Source organism: Paramormyrops kingsleyae, chromosome 3 (genome assembly GCF_048594095.1).
Source record: "Paramormyrops kingsleyae isolate MSU_618 chromosome 3, PKINGS_0.4, whole genome shotgun sequence".
Lineage (NCBI taxonomy): Eukaryota > Metazoa > Chordata > Actinopteri > Osteoglossiformes > Mormyridae > Paramormyrops > Paramormyrops kingsleyae.
The window spans coordinates 32,547,900-32,574,762 of record NC_132799.1 but is presented as its reverse complement, the minus strand read 5'-3'; the positions used below and the strand labels follow the sequence as shown (position 1 = coordinate 32,574,762).

At 43.5% G+C, this 26,863-nt stretch overlaps 2 protein-coding genes and 1 long non-coding RNA gene across 9 annotated transcripts; 2 read left to right on the top strand and 1 right to left on the bottom strand.

Annotated features, from left to right (window-relative positions):
- Positions 1-1,656: 1,656 nt before the first annotated feature.
- Positions 1,657-11,560, top strand: LOC111843382 (transcription factor E2F7-like). Of its 2 annotated transcripts, none has more exons than XM_023810919.2 (13): positions 1,657-1,873; positions 2,431-2,525; positions 2,718-2,993; positions 3,678-3,843; positions 4,417-4,665; positions 5,468-5,626; positions 5,826-5,960; positions 6,146-6,283; positions 6,542-6,626; positions 7,401-7,782; positions 8,539-8,689; positions 8,976-9,253; positions 9,666-11,560. In XM_023810919.2, the coding sequence occupies exons 2-13, from the start codon at positions 2,433-2,435 to the stop codon at positions 9,801-9,803; spliced, it is 2,250 nt and encodes a 749-aa protein (XP_023666687.1). In that variant the 5' UTR covers positions 1,657-1,873; positions 2,431-2,432; the 3' UTR covers positions 9,804-11,560. The 2 variants fall into 2 exon arrangements, with proteins under 2 accessions (XP_023666687.1, XP_023666686.1); XM_023810918.2 differs by having other exon boundaries at positions 6,110-6,283.
- Positions 11,561-13,495: 1,935 nt separating this feature from the next.
- LOC140588252 (uncharacterized) lies at positions 13,496-17,079 on the bottom strand. The gene is made up of 2 exons (XR_011989609.1): positions 17,025-17,079; positions 13,496-14,854 (listed from the first exon to the last, which is right to left on the bottom strand). It is a non-coding gene; the product is annotated as an uncharacterized lncRNA (long non-coding RNA).
- LOC111843414 (cysteine and glycine-rich protein 2-like) lies at positions 16,494-26,806 on the top strand. 6 transcript variants are annotated; one of them, XR_011989607.1, is made up of 6 exons: positions 16,494-16,694; positions 23,224-23,342; positions 23,817-23,985; positions 24,514-24,768; positions 25,692-25,785; positions 26,608-26,651. XR_011989607.1 is itself a non-coding variant. In XM_072710190.1 (6 exons), the coding sequence occupies exons 1-6, from the start codon at positions 16,660-16,662 to the stop codon at positions 26,682-26,684; spliced, it is 624 nt and encodes a 207-aa protein (XP_072566291.1). In that variant the 5' UTR covers positions 16,497-16,659; the 3' UTR covers positions 26,685-26,806. The 6 variants fall into 6 exon arrangements, 4 of the variants coding, with proteins under 4 accessions (XP_072566291.1, XP_072566292.1, XP_023666772.2 ...); XR_011989606.1 differs by having other exon boundaries at positions 24,490-24,768; XM_072710190.1 differs by having other exon boundaries at positions 16,497-16,694; positions 24,639-24,768; positions 26,608-26,806.
- The last annotated feature ends 57 nt before the right edge of the window (positions 26,807-26,863 follow it).

The following is a 26,863-nucleotide window of genomic DNA, read 5'->3' as shown; positions in this document are numbered from 1 at the left end:
ACATTGTATGAATGTTGCCAAAGCTATATGAACACACTAATGGCGGTTTAAAACCTCATCACTTCATTGTCATGACACGTGTTACCTGTGTCAAAAAGGAAGCTACAGATAATATTGATTCTCTTCCCATTTCATATTTGTATTGAGGCTGAGGCCATCACACGTTTCGAAATGCTTAACAACCAACCAGGATGAGTGCAGAAAGGCCACATAACTGGTTAATTCTCAACTGACCATCTTCAGCAGACACCATTGCCCTGAATGTGCAGTTCATTTACTCCTTTCTATTCCTCCTTCACAGCGAGGTGCTGCAGCTCACGGCTCCTCGGTGAACGTTTGTGCCATCTGTGTCGCCAAGGAAACACAGACGTGTGCTGTTGCACACAAGCGTCAGACCCTAACAGTCTTTCCCCCTTGGGCAGACCCCCCCCCCAACACACACACACACACACACACACACTGGACATGACTGAAGACATCATATGTGCCCTTCATAACCAAGCGATGACAGTAATGCATATACAGCACCAAGCAACGTATGCTAACATCCAAAAAGGCCAGCATTAGGTGAAAGGTTAAAAGGGCTTTGGATAGATTCCCTCATTTTATTTACTTGCAGTGACTGGCAGTATGGCCTGGAAGGCAGTAGAGACCTAATTGTTTTTGGTTTAGATTAGTTTCTATAAAAGCCTACAAATCCCCCATGTCTAAGAATGTTTTATTGAAGATTAATATATCATTATACTACAAAGACTAACAAGCTGGAAAACGGGCACTAATGGAGCACAAATCTATTTTTATACTGCCCCTTTTGGTACCACAGACCATCAGAGCAACATTTGTACCAGGACGTCGAGGTGGGCGCCAATTCTCCCATCTTTTTCGAGTTAAAACTGACACGTAACAAATCCCCCAGTACATGTACACACAGTCGTATTTCTCGGGTCAGCGTTTATACCCCAGTGCCGATCAATGAAAAGAAACTTCCATTAGTCGTTTGGTCGTACAAGCTGCAAAAAGGAAAACGTGAGTGATGTGGGCATTCTGGGAAGTGTTGATCCTGGCGGTACGTGTATTTGGCCAGACATAACCACTTTGTCATGCTATCGAATGCCATAGGGATTTTGATTGAAGTTTTCCATCAAATCCTCCTTTTATTACCTGAGAGCATAAATGCAGATTTTTAAAAATGCATTGCATGACAGCATTTACGGCTCAAACAAGGGCTACTGTCTAACATCACTCATCAATCGTGATGTGGCAGCCCAGAGCAGGAACTCAGAGGGAATCACGTACTCAAATGACGTTTTTTTCGCGCGGTGTCACCGCCAGAACACGACTGCACTCCTCCTCCATCTGTTTCGCTCACATTGAGGTTAATTAGATCGAACTGCAGTGGGTCCGCCGCATTAACGCCCGACAACAAAAGACAAGGCGATTAGCTTGCTTAACCAGTTTATAACGTGCGCGGCTATAAGTCTGCTTTCAAAACCTGGTAATTACGGCTTTTGCCCAGAGGTATCAGAACCGCGCCGATTCCCCCGCCAACAGCGTACGACGGGGCGTGACCCGAGCCTCGATATGATTGGATAGCCGTTTAATATATTCGTAAAAGTAGCTGTTGATTGGGTGTAGAGGGTCACTCGGTGTAGAGCGCCAGAAACGAAAGTTTAGCGGGTGAAACTTCCCATTTCTAACATACGAATGAATTAAACTTCAGCGGTAGCGGACTGAACAGGACCTGGTTCGTGCTAGTTATACTTAAACCGATGACGGAGCGAAACGCCCTGGAAGTCGAAGAATCTGTGAAATACTTTAAATAAAGTACCCTGCGACCGGCGATCGAGGCGTATTTATTCTCCGGAAATTAAAGGTAATGCACGAGATGTAACTTGTGACTAAATGTTAAACTTTAAGTTTATATTTTGTTTACGTGATCTGACTAGCGGGAAAAAATAACAGCTAGCTTTTAGCAACGAAATATTTTATAATACTGGACGATTCACATGAATGAAGCTTAGAAAACTTAATAAGCTGGAGACTTGGGCGTAATTAAACAGTCTGGTTAAAGATCTAGCGAGCAAGTAAAGTCACGGAAACGGGCTATTAATTTGGATACAAAATGAACAATACAAATTAGCTATATGCTGTGTAAAACGATTGGATGTTTTAAAATAACCTTAAAGGGGGTATTTGCCTTATGAAATGTCCTTACTAAACCGGAATATGTGGTTTGTTAGCTTGTTTTAATATTTGCGCCAAAATCAGCTAACCACAGGCAGTCCGCCGAAAGTCTGATCAAGGTACATGACTAGGGAAAAAACTTATACGGCATAACTGATGAAGATACTGTTTTTGCGGGATTTATATCTCCATGGTTATACTGTATCGCTTTTATTTAGTGGCTCTGATCTAATGATTTTTCTTCAGTTATGGAACCGGAATGTTTCGCATTACGCCATCTGATGAGTCCGAGACGGAATAAGACAGATCTCGAAGAAGAAGAGGGCAAAAATGGTCAGAAGGCAAGTATTTTAAAAGAAATTAGAAATGTGTAAATATTTTGCAGTATATTTCAATTGCTTCTGTTCCTATAGGTATTCCATTAGCTCAGTAAAACACGGTGTTATGCTGCTGATGGTTATGCAGATAAATGTCTTTGCTGAGAAAACATTAAACGTTCCATGTCATTTATTTCATTTCCTGGCTTATTTCAGGAAAACTACGTGGAGAGCAAGGGGGCCTCTTCCCACAAGTGTGATCACACGTCCTCCGTGCTCTGTGGGAAGAAGGGCCTGGGCCCAGACCAGCTGCAGATTACCCCTAGCAAGCCCGAGGAGGGTGTCATCTCGGACCCCCTGACACCCACCGCCAACCTTAAGCTGCTCATCAACGCTGCCAGCCCAGATATCCGGGTCCGGGAAATGAAGAAGATACTTTTCCGTCCTATTGAGAATGAGAATGTTGGTGCGGTCTTGGACAATCACAGCCAGGTATGAAACCACCATTAGCAAATAATAAGCATGGATTCGGTCTTCTGGATGGATAATGGAGCATAGCAGAGGTAGCCTGCTGGTCTCCAACCTGTGTGTGTTTTGTTTTTACATTACACAGTTAATATAATGAGAAAAATGTGGGTTGAGTCATTAAAAACAGATTATGCTTTTGTTTGTGGCCAAGTCACATCAGTAGGTCTCGTCATGCCCAGATCGGAGAGACTACGCAGCTTTTCGCAGTAACCGATTAGGTCGCCATTGAGATGCTGTCTACACTTGGTTTTAAATGTCTTGAGCGATCGGATCATAAGTAGACAGCAGAGACGTCTTTACACCTGTGTCTATCAGGCGTCTCCAAGGTCCAGCTAACCACTTGTGTTCAGATTTCATTATTACCCCATGCACAGTATTGTAACGTCCTTGTCGGGCGTATCTAGGACGCATTAGCATTTACACCACAAAAGATGTGTGGTCAAATGTGTCCCACACCACCTCTGCAAGTAGTTCGAGTGATTAGATCGTAATACATCCTGGTGGTCGTGTTACACTTGTTTTTAGCGCTGTGTATCTCCAGTCTGATTGGCCAAGACCAATTTTAAAACCAGGTGTAAACAGGACATAGATTCCGACACTTGCTTCTGCAGGCCTGACTAACTTTCTCTTTTTGGTGCGTTTCTTCAGCTTGATGCGAGGGATGATGCCGCAATGGGTGAGTTTGACCAGAAGCCCAGCCGGAAGCAAAAGAGCCTCAGTCTCCTGTGCCAGAAGTTTCTGGCGCTCTATCCCATCAACCCGGGACCTTCTGAGACCATCAGCATCTCTCTGGATGAGGTGTCCACTAATCTGGGTAAGAGGCATGAGAATCAGGGCTTGCTGCAGAAATGCAGTGCACATGCTTTTTTTTTTTCCTACTACGTATTTGCTTAATTAAAGATGGCTGAGAGGAGTGTGTGTGTGTGTGTGTGTGTGTGTGTGTGTGAGAGACATAAATATTATGTTGTTGGAACCAAATATCCATTCAATGTGGTAAAAAGCCTGTATTTTTGTCCCCACAAAAGGACACTCGGTTTTATAAAAATCAGTGATTGCAATTGAAAAACTAAAAATGCCAAAAGACTTGTATTTTGTTTTGGTTACTTATGGTTAAGGTTACGGCTAGGTTAAGGTTCTCATTGTTGGGAGTATGGTTCCCCCCCCCATAGAAATGAATGGATGGATGGTCCCCACAAAGATATTAATAGAAATGAAATGTGTGTGTGTGTGTGGAGTTTGCATGATCTCCTCATGCTTTCTTCAGGTACGTTGGTTCTCATGCACAGTGCAAAAAAGTGACTTTGTGTGATTCACCTAGGGGGGTGGCCAATATGGATCTGTACTTTTGAAAGACTGTGATGTCACCCAGTCTGTATCTGCCTGGCAGGGGTGGAACGGCGGCGGATCTACGACATCGTGAACGTGCTGGAGTCGCTGAAGCTGGTCAGCCGCGTGGCCAAGAACCAGTACGTGTGGCACGGACGCCGGCAGCTGGAGTGCACGCTCGGGGAGCTGCACGCGCTCGGCCAGCGGCAGCGTTACCACCTACAGGTCGATCGCCAGCCGGGTCCGGCCGCACGAGCCGAGGAGCCCCCGGAGAGCGGCGAGGAGGGAGGGGATGAAGACGTCGGCTTGGGTGAGTGGCTGCAGCAGCTGGGGGTCTGGTCCCGAGAGGCTGAAGGACGTACAGTTTGTGTGCCGAGTCCTTTTATTTATGGCGAACGGCCCTAGTGTCTCTCTTCTGGTCGTATCATTGTTTCCATGACCTTTCTTCAAAGCCAAACTGATAATCTGGCTGCTTGTTTATTTATGAAGAACGGCCATATTCTTTACAATTCCACTTATCCAAGAGTGTGTGGCAATCCATTTTTACATCATTTCTACAAACATCCAACACTGTCAGGTTTAATAAAATGCTGAGAATTATCTGTCACTAATGGCTGTCATATTAGTAAAAGAAATTGTTGCAAAACGTTATCGGACATTAAAAAGCGTGGTGTTGTTGCTCCTGCGTTGGCAGTTGGTATTAAACAGCCTGTGGAAACCGAAGCTGTGCTCTGTGTTGGAAATTAAACCAAAAAAAATCTCTTGCTCTCAATTAAGGGGTTTAAAAACACCCCGTTTGCACAATGGGTTCTGGTTAGCAAAGCTCCCTCGTTGCTGGGCACTGCCCATGCTATATGCTGGTTGCCATGGTGCAGGCTTCCTTGGCAACGCAATATGGTGCCCCCCCCACCCACAACCCAAACAGCAGCTCTGCAGCATAAATGGGGAAAGTGTGCCATCTATCAGTTCCCAGAATTCCACTGGGCTAAGATGCTTGTGTCTAAGCAGCATGGATGATTTGTGGAGGCCAGTTTGTGGTTTGCTTACAGTTTCAGAGCATGAGCCAATCCGTACATACGAGGAATTGTAATGGGTCGCTCACTGCTGCCCAGGTCTGCCCGGCACGAGGAAGAACAAGTCGCTGCGCATCATGAGCCAGAAGTTTGTCATGCTCTTCCTGGTGTCCAAGACGCGGGTCATCACCCTGGATCTGGCCGCCAAGATCCTCATCGAGGAGTGCCAGGACGTCGCCAGCCACAGCAAGTACAAGAGTACGTGCCTTCAATCCCTGGGCTTGTTTTTAGGTGGTGTAGCTGGAGCGAATTATTAGCTAAGCGCTGAAAGAATCACAAGGCGTTTCAATAAAACAAAATGCTCGAGGTTTGCAGATTCAAATAGAAGAGCTGTCGTAGAGGGTGTTTATTATGGCGCGTCGTGTGTAAATGGAGCTCTCTGACTGGTTTTTTTCAGCCAAGGTTCGACGGCTGTATGACATCGCCAACGTGCTGACCAGCCTCAACCTCATCGCTAAGGTCCACGTGAGAGAGGAACGGGGACGCAAGCCAGCTTTCAAATGGATCGGTCCTACCGCTTTCCTGTCTGACGGTAAGACCTACCCCGGGTCGTTTCCTGTGACGTTAATGGCTGGGAGCTGATTCAGCCCAGGATGTCTACTTGAACTAGTTTTAATCTCATTTCACTTTTTTTTTTTTTTTTTTTTTTTTTTTTTTTTTTTTTTTTTTGGTGCTGTTCAGGAGATTTGGATTCTGTAGCTGGACTCTCTCTCCCAGAATTCCATAGGGCCCCTGGGCAGACATCACTGGGGGCGTGGCCGAAGCCAATGTGCCATGTCCCCTTTGGCATGGTGCCCATCCCTGCTCAGCAGAGTCTCAGCTCAGTGCCCAGCAGCCCAGCCAGGGAAGATATAGGTAAGTGCTTCTCGGGGACCAGGCTGGCCTCTCAGGAAAGTAGCGTCTCGTTTTCACAGCTGTCCGTGCTGAACCAGCACAAACCATGTTCTGCCACTTTATTTTCTCGATACATTTGAAAGGTCTGCCAAAGGGCCTTTAGGTGTAGAGAGATGAGCAAGATTAACAAAATGCCACTTGATCCCGCCTCGCTCTGCCTGTAGTGGTCAGAGGCCTCTGCATGTCACGTGACACAGTCTCCCTTTGCGTGGTGCTCAGGTTTGATGCGGGGGAGGCCAGGTGGCACCAGGACGGCAGGGGATGATGCCGCGGCGTGCTGGGTGCCGGCCGGAGACGAGAAGAGGTGAGATACGAAAGGCTGTTGAACCCTCCGCAGTCCTGAGCGATTCGGAGTGTTTCATCTCCTGCTCTCAGTGCCTCAGTCAACTTTCACCAACAGTCATTTCCAGTTCCTTCTGTAATCCGCCCTACCCGCCGTGCCTTTGCCGGGGACTGCCAGGAACATGGGGGGGCCATTTTAAAAATAACCGGCCAAACTGGGCTGCGAGCTCTGAACCACACGACGGGACCCGGCTGTGCTCTGTGACCGTGATGCGTGAAGACTGCGGTTTCCATTGGCCGCGGTCAGGAAGTCCTGGTTTGGCACGGCCCGGTTCGCCTCTTATATCCGCATGGGTTTGCGGTGTTCTTCATATCCAGCCTCCCCATTTATCTTGGCTCCCATGGCAAGTCTGATCTGGCTTACTTGCCCCCCCAAGCCGGAGTATGGGCAGCGCCGGGGCGGTCTATCTGAACCGCGGGCGTCACTACAGCCGGCCTGTACGACGAACAGCGCGCCATGGATTTTGGCCGAAATTCTGCCTGATTTGAGCTTTGGCTAACGCCAGGTGATTTTTTATTTTTTTTTTGAGGCAAATTATGTAATGCCAAATCAGGAACACCAAATACCAGGTGTGCTGGTAGCTGGGAAGTAGTAAAAATGTGGACTGGCTGAGGTTCCCCGAGGACTGGGTTGGGAAACGCTGGTCTAGAGACACCTACCTTTCGGTTAAATACAGGATCCTTCACCATTATGCCGTGAAACATAGATCTGAAAATGCTTTTCTGTCTTCCTCAGGAAGCAGCCCGGCTTCGGCCCAAAGTGTGGGGCCCATGTTTCCGAGGCTGGGCCAGCTCATCCAGAACCGCCCAGAGGATTCATCCCCCTTCCGCGCTTCTACTCCAGCACCGGCCAGCCCAGTGCCTCCCCCTCGTCCTTGTCACCGACCCCGCAGATGGAGCCAGGTGAGGCGCGCCCTCCGGCGGCCTTGCCTCATCTCCGAGGCCTGTCCCAGGCACCCTTGGTAATGCTGTGCAGGGGCCCCACCCCTACTGAGATAGGGGCCCGGGGCCCCGGGTCACCGGCCAGAGATGGCGTCCTGGGGAAGCGTAGGGTGGATGACGCCGAGAGACGGATGCCCAAAAGGGACAGAAAGAACGAGGCAGAGGCTTCCAAAGAGGTGAGACTTTGTGCTGTGTAGGGGTGGGATCATCAAAGCCCAGATGTCCTTTGTTATAGGAGACTGAGACATTGTGGTGTAAATTCTCCATGTATTAAATGTAGTCTTTTGTCTTTTGTGTCTGGGTTGAAAATGAATGCACCTTTTTAGTAGAGGAATAAGCATTTATATATTTATGATGATTCATAATTTATACCTGAATGGTTCATTTATACGATTGTGTGGCACAGTTTTATGGGTGGAAGCTCATAATTCAAGGGCGCATTGAATGATTGAATCATTAAAAACCAGATATAAGGGCAGATTGCTTCCTTACATGAATCACTTCGGAAACATGAGATCCACCTTTGTCCTGGGAAGCTTACTGTCATGTAGTGTTATATGGGTTTCATTTTTTTCCCCCATTTAGATGGGGGTCATGTGACATGTTGTGTGGATGCTGATTGGCTAAGTGAATTCTGCTTTTAGGAAAATGCACCGCCAGCCAGGTTTATAGGCAAAACTGACTGCTGCTGTGATCTAGGCAGAAGGATGTTGATTTCACACCGTTATGTGATGATTGCAGTGAGAGAAGTTGTGCTGTTTAATTAGTCTGTGTGCCCCAAGGCTTCTTATTAATGACTGTCACTGGGAAATGACTTCCCAGGAATAAATATCTTGATCCAAGTCCTCTTAATTTGGAGGACTAGACTGTGTGCGTTGGTGTCATTCATTATACTGGCTCCCCTGGATGACGTCATTTTTTGCTCTCTCCAGGATGACCGGGACCAGGCAGTACGGGAGAACCCCTCAGAGGGTTACGGTCCAAAGCCCCCGACCGTGTGCCCAGTCCTCCAGTCCCAGGGGGAGACGTGGTCCCCATCCAGGACTCTGCCCTCGCACTACCTCTACGTGCCCAACTCTGCAGGTACGCAAGGGCCTGTGTGTTGGTGTCCCACTAGGCAGAAACATCCCATGTTCTCACTTAGGAGTCCTGAAAGGGGGCAGGTTTAACTGAAGCACGGCTATAGGCTCTGAGCACCATACTTCCCGGAAGGCGAGGGAACTGTCCTCTACCTTTAATTAGCAGATGCTTTTGTTCAGAGTGAGTCCGATAACATAGCTGGCCAATCCCGAAGTGAGTGTTGTTTGTTACCCATGATGCACCGTGATGACCGGGCCTGATCACATGACTCTTCTTCCTGCCCTCCTAGGTCTTAACGGCCTGAACTTGCTGCTCTCTTCCGGGCACATGTCCGGCTCGCTGGCACTCGCCCCGAACGCAGTTTCGGCCATGGCTGTGCCCTGCGTTCTGCTGCCCTCCCCTGCCCTCCCCCTCATTGCTAGCGGCAGGTTTGGCATGCCAGCTGTGGTGTCCCCAGCCCACATGGTGCTTGGCGGGCACACGGTCACCTCCCCGGAGTCTGGCCGGTCCCCGACAGTGCCCTCCAGTCCAGTGCAGATGCCGAATGGGAGCAGGGTCCAGCCTCATGTAAGTGCTGTTTATTCCTCTCAAAACCTTAAAGGCTGTAAGACACTGGGTAGCTGTGTGGGTGCCGTGCTCACTGGTGCCCCCTACAGTCAGCAGAATGTTAAACTGGCCATCCCTGTCACTCCGGCTACATGATGCACACAGCATTATGACATGTAATTAGTCATTCCCAGCTATTACACGATCAGCTCCTGCCATCTTTAAATAACATTTATAAATTGGGGTTCTTGCTATCTAATTTTTATATTCAGATTATGATTATCACCTTTTTGCTTCGCGTGGCCTTAAAAATTTCTTAGCATTAATATTTAAATTACCATATTGGGGAGTGAGCTTTCTAACAGTGGAATTTGAGGGACTTCTGGTTCAGAATTGATTTCTCCCTCCGTTCTCCTGTTTTCTGTGACCACAGACTCCAAAGGAGGTAGGTCCGGCTGTCTCGCAAGCCTTCTTCCAAACACCAGGGACTCTGGGCTGCACGGAATCCAGAAGCTCACCCCGGCGGGTCTCTGCCCAGAGGAGGCTGGACATTGGACAACCGACCAATTAGTATCTTCCTCATAATGGGCGGGGCCAACTTTAATTTCACCTCAGGGGTGCTGCTTCATCCAGCGATGGCATTACCAGTTACAGGTGTGTGTGTGTGTGTGTGTGTGTGTGTGTGTGTGTGTGTGTGTGTGTGTGTGTGTGTGTGTGTGTGTGTGTGTGTGTGTGTGTGTGTGTGTGTGTGTGTGTAAATATATAATTATTTTTTAGCTAAAGCTGATTCATCAGTGTTTCCTGAAAGCATGTAACTTAACTACGTTGAAGGTAATGTAAGGTGTTTTTTTTTTTTTTTCACTGTATTTAATGTCAGGAGAATGTTGGCCTGATGGTTTTCCAGCGTGTCTCCATTTCTGCAAAATTTGTTGCACTGCTCTCTGCTGGTGGGAGGAGGATAAAGGTCAATTGTTTTCTTGTTAAATTATTCAAATGTGATTGTATCTATTGTAGGTCATTCTGGGTTGTTTTATATTTTAAAGTAGCATATATTTTGAGCCATCTTTTTATTACAGATATATTTCTGAATTTCATTCGGTGCTTTTAAAGTGGGCTCAGCCTTCATCTGGACTGGCTGGTCTGTCTTTTTCAAACCTCAAGGATGACGAAAGGAATATTAAATAATAACTTGTAATTTTTCCCCTTTTGGGTGCCCATACCCAAGAATAGGAACCACTAAGTCATAGGAAGTAAGGATATTAGGTTATTGTAGCTCTAGGGTAAATGAGTGAATGTACCTTAGGAAGGCGATTAACACACTATGTAGTGACAGGAAATTTATATTTGTAGCATGTTTTCCAAAAAAAAGTGTTTACTTGAAAAAAGAAACTTGTATTCACAAATTCTCCCCCATCTGCAGGTAATCTTAAGCTACCAGCAAATTACTTTTGAAATGTCCTGTTTGTATTATCACACTATTAACAGTTCTCTGTTTTTAATATGACATCATAATAATGGCTAAGCTTCATTATACTGAAGCCTGCCTGAGTATTTGGGCATCCTGCTGCATGCCACAGCTGGGAGATGTATAGGATTGAGCTGGGATTTGTATGCACTACTAACAGTGGTGAGCAGAGTATTTGCGACCCAGTAGCCATGAGGTTAAAATAATAGGTGAAGCCCCCTACACTACTGATGAATGTAGCGCGTCTGATATTTGACGTGCACCTTTTTAGCACCTGGGTTCTGTGAAGCTAACTTAAAGCAAGTTTCACAGTGCACAGATGGTTGCCCAGTAACTGTTGAAGACCAACGAGAATATCTATGTACTGTAGCGCACAGAAGTATGAGATTTTTTTTTCATTTTAAATTGCTGAGTAGTGGAAATGGATTGTGTGTGAGACGCTTGGTGCTGAGGAGCATTTACTCATGGGGGGGGTGTACATCATGGGTATAGTATGTACTGTATCCCAGAGCCTTAATTCCTGTCCTTTTGAAATGCTGGATGTTTTGTTAAATTATTGCTGCTTTTATTATATAATTGCACTACCTGTTTCTGTAGTTTGTGCTTTGTAGTATTTTTTTTTGTTTAGGTTTTTTTTTTTTTTTTTTTTAAAGCCTTGCATAGCTCCAGGATCGCTCTCCTGTCTCTCATGCTGCAGAATGGATCAGACTCTGCATTCTTTCTAAAATACTTTGTAATAAAACACCACACTTTGGCAGTGTCAGTTTTGCAAGCAAAACGTAGAATGTACCATTTCGTTTTTCTCTTTCTTCCTTCCTCCCCATCCCCTGCCGGCCGACAGTCTCTGACTCTGAGTTTTCTGATTTTTTCCCCGGATCATCGTGGCAGGAGGGCTGATTTATTTGGCCGCAGATGGATGGATGCTGGTCCGCACAGTCGGGTGTGAATGATTGAATGAGTTGAGGCCTGTGGCACTTTGCCCTTAAATGATCTTCTGGAGGAACCAGGCAGGGAGGTTTCTTGGAAGACTGTCCATTCCGGTCTGTGCGTGCATTAGTCTGCCTTGATATCTTCATGGACCTAAAATGTGAACTATACTAGTCTGTCCAACAGGTGGCACTGCATTACAAATCCTCCACAAGTATGGTATTGCTGAATTAAAGCACACTTTATTCCTCATTTTTACTGTACACAAGTCAAGGACCTGCTTATGCTTATTCCACAATAAGCATTTTAATCCCTAGAGAATTAACCCGTAGTAGCTGTAACTTAATGAGGATGAATATATAGATCAGGGGTCTGCAATATTTTATATAGTGATCAGAATTGAACATGAGTAAATTATGCACAAACCAATTTTGGTGGTTAACAACGCCATACCTCTTTTAATGGCCGAACTCGCTGGAGCCCGTGAGGCCCGTCTGGGGAGGCGTTTTTCTCGTTGCCTGTAAGTTTCCTTACAGTTCTGGTATCAGTATAACACACACCAAAAAAAGTCTGGATTCCCGACTCCATGCAGTCGGGAGTTTGTAGAAAATCGAAATAAGGTAACATTTAAAAATCATTTAACACAATGTGGTCTATTCATATGTAAAATTGCTATGCAAGCATAAGTTTACCTGGGATTGTCACGAATCAATCACTGCTAATCAGCAGTTAGTTTAAGAAGATATGGAGTACGTTAAACTTCTAAGCACTTCGAACACCCGTACCACAAAAATTAATGTTATCTAAGCTTCTGTAAGTGTAAAACAATATAAGCAGACTGCTATTGTTTTGCGCATTTAATTAAGTTTTATTATTACGTGGCTTAATCTCTGCTCAGATTACATTTTCTGTGGACACCAATTTTTAGTGCTAAAATTAATTTAGGGGAATTTCAACAATCGATTTCGGCCTAAGTCTCAAACTAGAACACGTTTTGACCGCTGAAATCAGCATGATGATAGGTTACTATTCCACGGTTTAAAAAACCTCATCGCTCATCAATAAGTACCTAGTCTCCTTAGCAAACCAACATGCTGCAAAACATTTCCTCACTTTATCACTGGGTTTACAGGAGTGCTTAAATGTGACATCAAACACCTACCTCAGGCCGTTGCACCAAAAACACCAGCAGGTCCTCAGGTGATAAACAGACCTCTATTCAAGTGAATGTTCCATAACAATGGTCTGTTTTTACACATATATTCGGCCTTACTCCTACCCTTTATCTAATAGTTTAATGCAGACAATAACCACAAGAAGTATGCTTATTTTGTTGAACAGCAACTCCGTAAAACAAGATTGTAGCTTAATCTGCTCTATGCATTGTAATGCAAATGTGTGGAGGACTGTCAGAGTTTATTCCTGTCAAGCATGAAAAGTCAAGACTAAAGTGTAATCAGTTCTTACTGCACCCTATAATCCTCCAGTGTTTGCGTAAAAGTTGCGCATGCTGCGCTAGGCGCTGATTGGTGTTTCCTGAGAGCACCACGTGACAGCTAAACTTCACATCATCTCATTGATTGGTTCAGCATGATTAAGGCTGTGGGTGCCTACGTCCTGGGAGCAGTTCTGACACTATTAGGGCTGTAACAGCGCAGGAGAACATCAGTATATCGTCCATTTAGTGCTTCAACGTCATTTTTCTATGTTGCTCCAACATTGTTTTTATTTATTTTGCTCAAACTCTGTTTTCTGTGTATTTAAACTATTTAACGTCAGAGCATTGCTGCATGAGCATACAAACCTGACAATGTCCTAACCCCTATAAACATATCAAGTGAGGGAGGGGAAAAATCACTCATTTGAAACAATTAATGTCCTTTTAATATACATTTGTGACTCAACTTTATTTATACAAAAAAATAAAATGATTAGTTAATATAAACAATGTAAACAGTGCAACAGTTAAAACAGGAAATGATGTAAACAGTGCAGTACCACTAACACCACTAAAAAATTAGATGTCCTAAACAGCCAACATGAACAAGATTAAGATTTAATTGAACATATGCTGTAACAAAGACACGTGTTTTTCCTAACTTAACGAAGGCGTAACAAAGGTGATCTCACATGGCATCTTCCACTTCTTTCTCTGATGTTTTGGATGCCTTGATAGATAGATAGATGATAGATAGATACAGTAGATGTCTTTATTGTCACTGTACAAGTACAGCGAGATAGCGTTGAAGCAAAGAAACCAGCAGATGCATATAAGAAAAGCAACATTAGGGAAGAGAAAAACTAAGTCTAGTAATTAACTAAAATAAAGTAGGTAATTTAAAAGAATAGAATAGAATATAAATGGTAGAATCAAATAAAAATTAAATATAAAATAAAATATAGTGTAATGTAATAATAAAATAAATATAAAAAGTTGGTAAAGTTTGAGTAAGATAAAAAAGAAGTCCACAGAATGTTCACAGTATGAGTAATACTGATTAAAGTGCCATGTGGTTAAGGTGCAAGTGACAGATGCAATGACAGAAAGTGGTACAGTGGTAACAGGGGTATGTACAGTTGAGTAAAGTGCATGAGTACTGCATCACAATTATTACACCAGCTAGATGCTCAATGTGATAAAGAGCGTAAGAATATTGCACAACAATTATTATTGCACTGAGGTAGACAGCATCATGGCGGCGACCGTGAGGTGTTAGTGTGTGCATGAATGCGCTTCCACGGACATGTCCAGTAGGTATGGGTGTGTGTGCGTGTGCAAACTAGTCAAATTCAGTCCAGTGAGTGATGTGAGTTCAGCATTTTGATGGCGTTGGGGTAGAAGCTGTTTCTGAACCAGGTTGTGCGTGTGAGCAGAGTCCTGTAGCGCTTTCCAGATGGCAGCAGTGTAAAGAATGTGTGTGCAGGGTGTGCTACATCTGAGATGATGTTCTTCACTCTGCGTCTGCACCGGGTGAGGTGAATCTCCTCCAGAGTTGGGATCTGGGTGCCAATGATGCGCTGGGCTGTCTTAATGATGCGCTGGAGGGTCTTTCTGTGTTCTGAGGTGCAGTTGAGGTACCGTGCTGTAATGCAATATGTGATGACCGGCTCTATGGTGCATCTATAGAAATTGATGAGCAGTTTCTGGGGTAATTGAGCCTTCCTCAGTGTCCTCAGGAAGTATAGCCTCTGAAGCCCCTTCTTAGCCATTGCTGTCGTGAGGATGACCTCTGAAATTAACACAAAATTATTACAGAAATCCATAACTTTTTCAAAGTAGACAAATACATTTACAATTTTAAGCGTTTCCCCTCAGGAAGATAAAGCTGTCTGATTCTGAAAGATGCTGACACAAAGCTGTAAAGTGATATAGTATCTACAGGCTTTTATAAATTAACATTTTGGCACTGAACATTCTAAGTGCTAAGACCATTATATTCACTTGCATTAATGTGGTAGTTCTTATGCATTTTGCAGTTTTATGATACATTAAAACATACATTAACATCAACTGAAGTGCAGTCAATATGTTTACATGACAAAGAAAAATTTAATTAGTGTTAGTCCGACTTCAACCGGTCTTTTAAAACACATGTAACATGTTAGTCCAACTGAAATCTAAATCACTCAATCGGTCTACCCAGAATGCATTTGGAATTGGAATGGAAGGTTTGGAATGCATTTAGCTCTGCATGTATATGTTCGATTGAACCCAAACTGAACTAGATACTGCACATGCCACATTTTTTACCCAGAAGTGACAAACAGTACATAGAAAAAGAAAATGTAAAGTGCTATAAAGTTGCCCAATTCAAAGACAATTTGCTAGTTTGCCCTAACTAAGTTGTTTGTCAGTTGTTTTGGTTTGTAACATAATAGGCCAAGTGGAAAAAAAGCTCAATACTAACAAGCTGAAAAGAGCTAAAATATGGAAGCAAATCTGTCTCATCACAATTTGAATTTTATATGCCACTGAAATTCTAACATTGGATATTTATGCATTGGAAATATGCATCAGATTTTGCCTCTGAAATGCAGTTTCATTGCTATTTTTCCATGTTCACAAATTCAGGGTTTAAAGGTACAAATTACAAAAAAGTCAAGTTTCAAAAATTCAAAGAGAACATTTCAAAGTTGCTCCAATTCGAAAGTCCGAATTCACATGCAAAAATATGAGGTTAAAAATAGGAGTTATACATCCGGGATACCAAGGCTAAGCAATCAAATCTGTGGGTGCGTTCGACTTCATGTAGCCGCTTACAGCGCTGTCTTAAAGCAATGCATTCTGGTCCATTGTCCTTTAAACAATAAAAACAATTGCCCTCTTGTGGTTGTATACTGGGTCAAGTACAGTATTACAATTAAATGGCCTAACTGAGCTATAACAGTAGCACGGCTAAACTGTGCATGTAAATACTGACTGTGCATGTTTGACCCTGAAACATTTTATTGTTTATTTGTTGATCCATGAAAAAATAAGTTTCCTGGTGATGAGCAATACAATGCAGACTGATGTCATAATTTAGATGAGGCAGAGATCACAAACAGTTGCTGTGAAACTGGCCTTTCCACCCTTTCCTTTAAAACTAAACTGGGCTATGACGGAATTGCTCAGCAATCTGCAAAGTAAACATTTTATTAGTAAATGCTTACTAATAATCAATGCAATAATATATTTATTGATCATTTAAAGACCGTATTGGAGAATGCAGGAAGTGCGCATACTAGAGGTCGACCGGTATATCGGGCCGATATTTGGCATTTTTTAATGTATCAGCATCGGCTGATATCCGAGTGTATTTCGCCGATTTACAGACAGGCACGTCTGCGGGCAGCCCAGTGTTATTGTTGCTATGGAACACGTGACCCATGCTGCCTTGTGCAGGACCCAAGCCTGAAGTTTTGTAAAAATTGGAAGAGTCCTGGGAGAAATCGGTGAGGCTTAAATTCTGATCTTTCAAAGACCTATTTACTGGTTTGCTATGAAATGCGCTTTTGAAAGAGAACGCGAATTACGCTGTCGGGAACTGCTGTAATGATAATGAGCCTTCAACCAACTGCAGCTTACAGGTAACGTTAAGGATCATTGATTCTGACAGAGTTTTGTGTGCTTGTTGGTGGGCTCACAGACGTTTTTTTAATCGTTAAAAATAATTTTAATTGTTAAAATTTTAATTATTACCATACCAGCCCGATGTTATCAGTTCTGTTTTTTTTTCCTTGTGTCGGAGAGTTTCACTCTGTGTGTGTGAGGCGGAGCAGGCAGCACTCTCAAACACTGCAGCGTATATGAAAGCTGCGTTACACTGCCCCGATCACAGACAGCACCATCCTCGGAGACACAGAGCTGCTAAGAACAATGCATGGCGGAGAAAACTGTTTGTTCGAAAGCGTGGTTACCATTCACTTGAGCTGATGCTGATAATGGTCCTTCTGTGCAACTTGTTTGCATTTGAGAGCGGAGATTCGAACATTTTGTAAGACGTTTAGATGAAAAGTGCACGACTTTGCGCAGTTAGTTTCCTAGTTAAGCAAGTCTATCCTTTTATACGGGCGTATCCCGTGACAAAGTCACAATCACTAGGGGCTTACGTTGTCCTTGCATACAAGGCCGTGTAGTACGAAGTTATTTTATTTTCTGTGGTCGCTAGATTCTGATTCTGAATTTGGCTTGTAAGCTATTGTTGGAGTAGGCCGTCTCCACCGGGTCCTTGGATGAGAAGAGATTCACCGCTGACACGGGGAGAAGTTGCAAATCACCGTTGCAAGTCAATATTCTCTTGATTGATTATAATCAGGGAGCGACCATCTGACATACATTCAGCATGTACAGGAGGAGGCTCTGCCATATGTATCAGCTGTATCCCTTTGGGTATCACCCCCCCTCGGTACCTTCCGTCTACGTGACAACCACGTTTCACATTTACTCTAGTTAGTCGGTTAGTACTTGTCCTTGTGGAAGGCTACAGATACGTAAGGGCCGCTGACGTTCTCTGTCGCTCCCTCTATCGGTCCCGATTAGGTAACCTTGCCTTGCCGGCGCCAGTCAGTTCTCGTTTCAGTTAACTGCATTTTTTAGAATGAACCCCCCCCCCCTTTCATCATGCCCTGCTTTAAGCTATATTCTCCTTTTCCTCTATTCATTGTATGTTCTTTATAATTCTGTTGAATCCCACACTATCTGTCTAACATAAACAACATGTTAGTAAAAGGTTTTGGGGCTTGTACACTACTCATCATACCATGATGCACTTAGTTACTATATATAGTGTTTTTTTTCTTTCAAAATGTATTAGAGCGCAATTGTTTTAATGTGCATGGAATACTGCAATTGTACAATGAATTGAAGATGAAGGCACTATAATAAAAATGCTAACCTTGCATTTTTTCTTGTTTTAGTAATTGCTGTCTGATGGCTGAACAAAAATCTAATCCTGTATGGCAGCATTTCACCAAGCCACGTTTAAGTTGTTGTTTACATGTTGTATTGTGTTTTTGTTATTTAAGTTTATATTAAAATTTACACAAGTTAGTATTCAATAAATGCTAAATTTTGTGTATCGTTTATTATTGGTGTGATATTTTACCATGCAAATAGAGGGGAAAAAGTCCAATTATCGGCCAATAAAAATCGGCAGCATATATCGGGCATCGGCTGACCCTGACTCCTAAATATCGGCATCGGGTATAGAAAAACCCATATCGGTCCAAAGCGAGTAAAGCGATTACAGCATTTATCTGTAAAATTATGAATAAATGTTTGCACAGTGCTGCCAGAATTTTTTTTCAATTAAAAAAATATATATTTCGACGTGAAATCAACAGTGGCTACAAACGGCTAGCGAACCACCGTTGTAAAAATTTTAATTCTTTCACCGAGAGGCCACACTAGCGGCTTATGGCAATACCAAAACATAAGTTGTGAGGGGGATATAGGGCTTTCGAAGGAACAAACAGGCACACTTTGGTTCGCTTCTAAAAACGCTTTATTACAAGTAATACAAAATAACCTTGCATTAAAATCAATACCAAAATATTGGATCAAAGGCAATGCAAAATAACTCCATATCACAAGTGACATCCAATAGTATTATAAATCATAAACAATAATCAAACTGCCAATACAACTGATTATGTGTGTGTGTGTGTGTATGTATATGTATATGTGTATATATATATATATATATATATATATATATATATATATATAATGTGACAATAAAAATATGCATACATAGAAAGTACAAATTAATATTATTGTGATTGTCATACAATGATAATTAATCCCAATAATGATTGATTCAGTACACAGACACTGCAAAGCAATTCCCACTTGGACGTGCCATCATCACCCACCTTCACTCTTAGACTGGGGAGCCCGTTTCAGTCCTGGTAGGAGATCAAAACGTGAGTCCCGAGAAAGTGCCGGGCGATGCTTGCTCTGTCCCACGGCTGAGCTCCAACCAACACTAAGATCTCCCCCTTCCTTTATACAAATTTTTGGGCATTACGTGCGGGCAGGGGATGAGCTGGCCAGGCTCACCCCTCAGGCAAGGCGTTCTCAAATTTCCAATCTTGTCCGGGTAATGCGGCTTGTGGTTAAAATCAAAAATACAAAGACAAGTTCCAATGATCAATACGTTCCCCCTTTTCTCTAGATAAGATCAGTATCCCACATTCAAGGATTACTAGATATGATTTAAATCCAAAATAATTAGACAAATATCCTTCATCAACTTCCGCTTTCTTATGAGAACATCTTCTGAGAACAAAATAAGCAGCCCACACACTAATCGATAATATATAAAACACATGTTTGACCACCCTTTCTTCCCAGGAAAACCCCTCAAAAAAACAAAGTATGCATCCTTGAACTGGGTTAGCATCTCGTAAATCAGAAATAATAAGACAAGTGTTCTTGAACAGAATAAGTATCTCAGGACAAAACTTCTTGGGACAAGATAAGCATTTTGACTCTTCTCATGAGAAACAAGTTATACAGTTCAATCTTGACACAATAATATTATGAGTGAATCATGGACGATATGGACGTTGTATCTGAATTTCAGGATGATTAGTCCACACGGTCAGAATCAATCCACACCTCAATCACCTCATATGTATGTCTGCTAGGTGGAGTTGGAGGTACTCCACCATATCGTGAGTAGTGAAAGCGGACAATTACAACCCAAATCATCATAGTGACAGGGGGACATTCAACATATTTCTTTAATTCTATGCTACGGGAGCGACGTGGCCAATTGCAGGGCCACCTGTAAGTCTTAATACACCGTGACAACGGTGATGTCATCATTTTGAAGGTATAAATTGTACTGTAAGCACTTATTCCACTTCAGAACAAATCAGAGATTGAACAAGATGCATCTAAACATGAAGTGGTCTTTCCTCAACTGCTTTAGGCCCCCAGTGGTATCAGAGGAGACTGGGGAAGCTTCAAAAAAGCAGGAGAGCAAAGAAAACAAGAAACAAAAGAGATTCTGGCGCAAGAAATTTTCCCTTGTGAAAAAAGGGAAAGACAAAAAGCCTGATATAACAAAAAGTGATGAGAGGCCGAGAGAGCAGCCCCAGAATGTGGTAGTTGAGTTGATTGATGAAGGAATGCCTAAGGTTCAGAAAGAGAAAGACCTGAACATACCACCAGTGGAGGCAGAAGATGATGCAGAGGCAAAGCTGCAGCGGCTGAAAGAAAAGATTGAGGCAATTTTGAAAGAGATAGATGAGCTACAAAATGAACTAAAAGAACTGGATGTGCTGAAGATGAAGCTGCTTTGTAAGGTTTCGGAGGTGGAAAAGACTGTAGGCGATGGACAGAGTGAAGGAGATTACTCCAATAATGAACATGTTGTATTAGACCAAAGCAGTAGTGGAAAGTGAGCACGGTATCTAAATGTCTATGCCATAATGTCTGTCTTTTTATACTTAAAATTTTTATACTTAACACTTTTTATACTTAAAACTTATGAATAAGCCATTACATGTTTACAACTGAATGTGAGTGTTTGGTATTCATTAAATGTCAGGAATTTTCAAAATGTCTAATAAAGGTGGTTTCCCGTCTCAGTAAGACTCTACCAAATCCTCATTCTGAGTTACATGAAATTATGAGGTTTTTACACCAAAGCAGCAGACAGGCTTCTTGGTTCTTATGGAAAGGGCTTTATTAGCCATCTGGGACTTTTTTGCAGTACAATTCAGGTGGGTCAAAATATTAAAATGCTGATGGTAATAAATGCAAAGGACGCAGATTGTCAGAGGATCAAGTTCAGAAACTATCACATCAAGTGAAAATGCATGTATTTCGACGCGAAATCGACACAGTCGTTATAAACGGTTAGCAAATCACCGTTGTAAAAAAAATTAATTCCTTCACCGAGATGCCACACTAGCGGTTTATGGCAATACCAAAACATGAGTTATAATCATATCACTTGAAAATGTTTTCTGCACCAACTAACACTTTTAAAACAACGTCAACCTTACTGATACAAAACGTTTTGTGAAATAGCATCAGTAGCAGCTAACGAGCTGACGCGACGGCGCCAAACTCACTAATTTTAACTAAGAGAACGCGAACGATCGGCCTCACAAATAACAAATACATAAATGAGCATTAACTTTTACGTTAGACGGTGGTCAACTTTATGATTGTCTAGGCTTACCTTTATGATTGCTTGTACCTAGGATCCACCTCTTCGACGGCTTCGAGCGGGAGTCCGTTGGAGAATGCAAGAAGTGCGCATGCGCGAAGGCGCTTTGGTGTTCAGTCCAAACCCGAGAGATTACAGCATTAAAAAAAAATATATATACCTCTAAAATATTAATAAATGTTTGCAGGGTGCTCCCTGAATGATTTTTTTTACTTTTAAAAATAATATATTATATTGTTATATTTCGACACGAGATCAACATAGTGGCAATGCTGTCCCTGCTTGCTCACAGCAGTTATTGAAATCGCAGCATCATAATTTCGTTATTCAACGTTGTGACAATGTTGGATGCCTGCTGGGATACGATTCAGTAGCTGCTATTACAATTCATTTTGCATCTCGTTTTGTAGAAGAATGCCACTTTATTCAGTGAGAAGTTTCGGACTCCTGTGTATTTCTCACTGTCTACAGTAAAATTGATGCATTGGCTTCACCCACAAACCACTCCCTCATAGCCTCCACCTAAACCTCTCCAGTGTCCCGGGTTGTGCAAAGATCGCGGCTCAAAGTCTTTGACGCTCGTTACTCCGCTGCTGACGACGTAAGGATTTACGGTTTTATGGTACCTTGCAGTATGGAGTAAATAAGGAGTATTTCATCCTAATGACCTCCGGAGGAAGCAGATTATTATTCTATTATTATTATTATTATTATATAGTCGGCTAGTAGTAGTATTACTGTGTTGCACGACAAGTTTCTGTCATGATTGCTGAAATTCCCAGTGTTAGCGGATAGTGTTTAATCCGAAGGTATACTGTCCTTTAGCTTTTGATTACTTCTGTCCGCATGATTAGAGTTTCAACGAGAAGTAAACTGACCTGTTTTATTTTTTTGGTTCATTTCTTATTCTTGGACGGAATTAAGGGGATACAGAAAATAAAACAGTTTGACTTTCTCCAATAATTCGTAGGGTTAATTTATGATTAAATCTTATTATTTAATAATATAATTTAGTTTAATTAGAACAGGGAAACGTAAGTATAACAACTGAAAATCCTGTGTTTTTTTTGCTTCTTGTAAGGCTGATTTAATCTTGTAAAATATTTGGCTTTTTTGCTGTGGAAAGAGCAGTGATGTACTGGCAGTATCTGATTCCAAATGAGAGACATATAAAAGTTTTATTCAGTATTATGGGAATCTGTATTTCAATAATGCGGCTTGTCAAATCCACACTTTTCATAAATTAGCAGATTGTTCAACCACCCGTGCGACACAGCCTAGATATATATTTTAGGAGACGGCAGGCAAGTAAGAAACGTCTCTCCAAATTTTAGAAAAAGGTCTTAAAATAGAAAGGCATTAATTGAAATTTAACAATTGACAGTTTCCACCGGTTTCATGCATATGCATGTTGCAGCGAGTCACAGCCTGCGCTAACAGACGGAGGGGCGGCTTGTCTCTGGATATTAACGATGTCACGCCTGATTACGGAGGGGCGCAGATTGGCCACGCAAATGGAAAATTAAAAACTTTTAAACTTACAAGTGTTATAATGCCACCGTACGTGTTCTTGAGGGTTCATCTGTGTAGCTGTTCGTATAAGGACAGCGTAAAAGATACGATTACACAGGTGCGTCGGAGTGGCATGGATACCTTGGCAGATTCAGGGGGACCAGCATTTGATAGAGGCCATTGAACACGTAAAATTATACGTGAAAATGGGGGGTTATGGTTAGGGTGTATATATACATGGCCTAATTAGCATTACATGTCTTTGTCACAGGTTATGATGATGCCTAATACATTTATTGGTGTTATTTATTATTAACTATATATTTTCTTTTTGCAGAAACATGGAGGAATCATACTTTCTTCTCCAGTGTGTGGTGTATGTATTTATTTATGCATCGATTGTTGTCCCCCCTCCCCAGTTCCACCATGCCAAACTGGGGTGGGGGTAATAAGTGTACGGCCTGCCAGGGGATGGTATACCACGCGGAGGAGGTTCAGTGCGACGGCAAGAGCTTCCACAGATGCTGCTTCCTCTGCAGTGAGTGTGGCTGGGGAGGGTTGGTGTTTAACCAGGCCCAGTGCCTCCATCTGACTGGGATGCTAACAGTAATTTAGCATTTGCCATATTCCAACCATTTCCTTCCAACAACCATACATGGTCATTGCCTAGGGACTCAAGCCTATCCTAGAACGGAGAGTCTATCCCATACACGAGTCTTTGTTTATCGGTTTATTTGACAAGGATAGTGGATTTTAACAACATTACTTTAAATATGCCAGAGTTAGACAAAAGGCTAGTTTTCATCTGTAGTCTCTGGTCATGGGGGAGGGGCTAGAACGTATTCCAGACCACAGAGAGAACCACGAAGGGGTACACCCTGTTTGGCCTTGGAGCTGTACTTTGTACTTTGCATGAAGCTCAATCTACTACATTCTCTGTACCTTGTGTCACAGTCATTCTGCAGAGTGCCTACTGGGTGCATCGTTTAAAATGCTCTGTGATCGATTGCAGTGGTCTGCCGGAAAGGCCTAGACAGCACCACGCTAGCCATCCACCACAAGGAGATCTACTGCAAATCCTGCTACGGGAAGAAGTATGGCCCCAAGGGTTATGGCTATGGCCAGGGGGCTGGGACGCTTAACACGGACCGGGGAGAGAGGCTCGGGATCAGACCAGAAAAGTGAGTTTGACCATTATCTCACTGGGGAGGAGGGCTTTCACTGTGTCTGTTTCAGGTAACTCAGCTCTAGCTTCTAAAGCGTGAGTCAATGTATGATTACATGCTTCTCCATTTTGGACTGACAGTTTGAGTCAGGTTTCCCCTTGTCTTGATTTGAGGCATCAGATTGATTAAGGTGGGGGCATAAAAGGGGCCATAATTCATACAGTGGGGTCAAATTTGTCATTAGCCAATGAGATGTTTTGAATCAGTGAGTGACAGGGGAAGGGGCACTCTGGGGGGCCAATCAACTTTCAGCCTTGGGCCAATGCTCCCGTGGCCCCGCCCCTTTATACATTCCAGGTGTATGTTAAGGGTGGCATATTGTTTGGGAGCAGACAGTCATATCACCGCAGGCCTGTTTCCTGGGATTTGAAGCCGGGTGTCAGGTGATGAATGCTATGAAAGACCCCATTATGTAACGTGGAGTCCTGTGCTACACTGCTGACCTTAATCTTCCTCAAGCGCGGCACAATACGGCCTATTCAGGTCTCGGACAGGCAGGCGGCTGCCCCAGCGTCAGGCCACACTCCCAGCCTCGGCCGCCTCCGGAGTCCAGCTAGCCCCGCAGGAGTTAACGTCTGTGCTGTTCCGCCTTCCCGTTGTCCGCCGAGGAGCCCGAGCCATCGGCCCGCGAGCAGCCCCAACCTTTCCAAGTTTGCCCAGAAGTTCGGGGGGCTGGAGAAGTGTGCCCGATGCGGGGAACCTGTCTATGCTGCAGAGAAGGTAGTGGGGGCTGGCAAGGTGAGACGGAGAGAACCGAGCCGTCGTCTTCTATCGTTCATGCAGGCGGGAGCTTGTGGCATGAAAGTGGGGAGGGGGGGGGGGGGGTTGGGTCAGAGCAGCTGGGTTTGATTATGGGCATAAATTGAAGGAAGGTGATGCTCAAAGTCTCGTGGTCTTTATAAACAGGGCTTATGATACTCAAGTTCTAAACAACATGAACTGTGGAATGCATTTGAAAAATGAGGGGGGGGGGGGACAAGGTCATTGTTCGTTTGGTCTTGAAAAGCTCAGACATAGTTTTTTAAAAACATGGATATAATTCTGGCTTTTATTGATCATTTCTTATCTGCTCGCGTTAAATTATTTGTACGATATTTTTTTTCATGATTTTTCATGACTTCATTCTTAATGATACTCCCAAAGTTATCCAGACATGGGCCCTGGTATATACATACACCCAGAAACCAAAGCATGTGGACTGAAAGAGTAAGAGGTGCTGCTGGTCTGGGTATCATGTACAGCCCTCCATTCCAGGTGTGTGATGTATAGCGCAGGTGTAGCTGGCCACACCCCCCTCGCCTAACCATTGCGTAATGTGTAGGGAGTCACCGGTGGTGATGAAGGTGAGTGTGTATTTCTAATGGTGTTGGTGTCAAGGGAGAAGGGGAAATGAAGAACGAAATAGCAAAACTAAGAAGTTGATTGGTTTGCCAGGTTCTTAAGTTTGCACAGAGGTCTGTCCAGGCCAGGGCCAGTCCCAGCTGACTTAGAGAATCCTACCCCTCCTGCAGTGACTGGTTGGTTTGGCGCATTCCTCTGTGTCCGGGAGGCTGTGCTTAGCCAGTATGAACAAAAACATAACCGTCTGCGGAGGGTGAGAGTGTTTTGTGTGGCGATCCTGACGGTGGAATCTCTCTGTCATGCTTCTGTCGCATGTGGAGCACTGGCACCGAATCTGCTTCCGCTGTGCCAAGTGTGGCAAGAGCCTGGAATCCACCACGCAGACGGATAAAGAAGGAGAGATTTACTGTAAAGGTGAGCCCCCCCCCCCCCCCACGTGGCTTCTTTAAGCCTGTGATCTTAATAATGGAGAGGAAATTCAGGGGCAGCTGACAGGTGACCTCATTAAAGCAACAGGAAGCAGCCCGACAAAAGAACCCCATCAGATCTTCTTCGTCATGCACACAGCTCTTCCCAGTTGTAGTCTTCATGAATTTCTTGTTGGACTTGAGTGAATAAAGGTACTGAGTCTACTCAGCTGTGATTGTATTTGGGGTTTATGTACTGTTTGTATAGTGGGGTTTGGATACCAAGGTTTATTGTTTATTGTTAGAGCGTTAGTGGCTTATTCATACATTGTTAGAGATATACTGTATGTAGTTAATATGAAAGTGACAGCTGAGAATGAGGATCAGAGGATTATGGGAGTAATTAGATTTCTAAGCAAGTGCATCATTTTACCGAAATGGTAAACCAGTGAGGAAGATCACGACGTAGCTCAGGACAGCTGGCGTCATTCCTCAAAGCTTTTGTTTGATGTGTACACATTACAGTGTATATACAGAGTCCATGAATTAACATAGTTGTTTCCGTGTGGGAACGATGCTATTCAGAGTGGTCACAATCAACGTGAAGTGCGGTTTCTATTAGAGGAATTGAATTTGTGCCACAAAAACTCTCAAGAATGGTTCTCGTCTGGAATTTGAGGGTCCACTGACCCAGATGCCTGCGAAGGGCTCCATAGTCTTCAGGAATGATATTTGCAAATAGGGCAGTCACCATGGTTACTTAAGGCATCCAGGTCTCTTACAATAAGCCTCATTTCCAAAACTCTTGCGTTGTATGCTTACTCTCCAGCTTGTTATGCAAAGAACTTTGGGCCGAAAGGCTTTGGCTACGGCCAGGGAGCAGGGGCCCTTCTGCACGCCAAGTGAGGAAGCCAGCCGACCGCCATCACCGAGGGCACCGGATCACACTATCATTCAACTACTGCATTTCTTCCTTTCTTCAAGAAATTTTCCATTTGCGTTGAAGTATTAAAAAAAATCAGGTTGGCTTTTTGTCTTAACTTCAGAATTTGTGTGTACACGGCCGGTTTACTTGTACGGGGTAC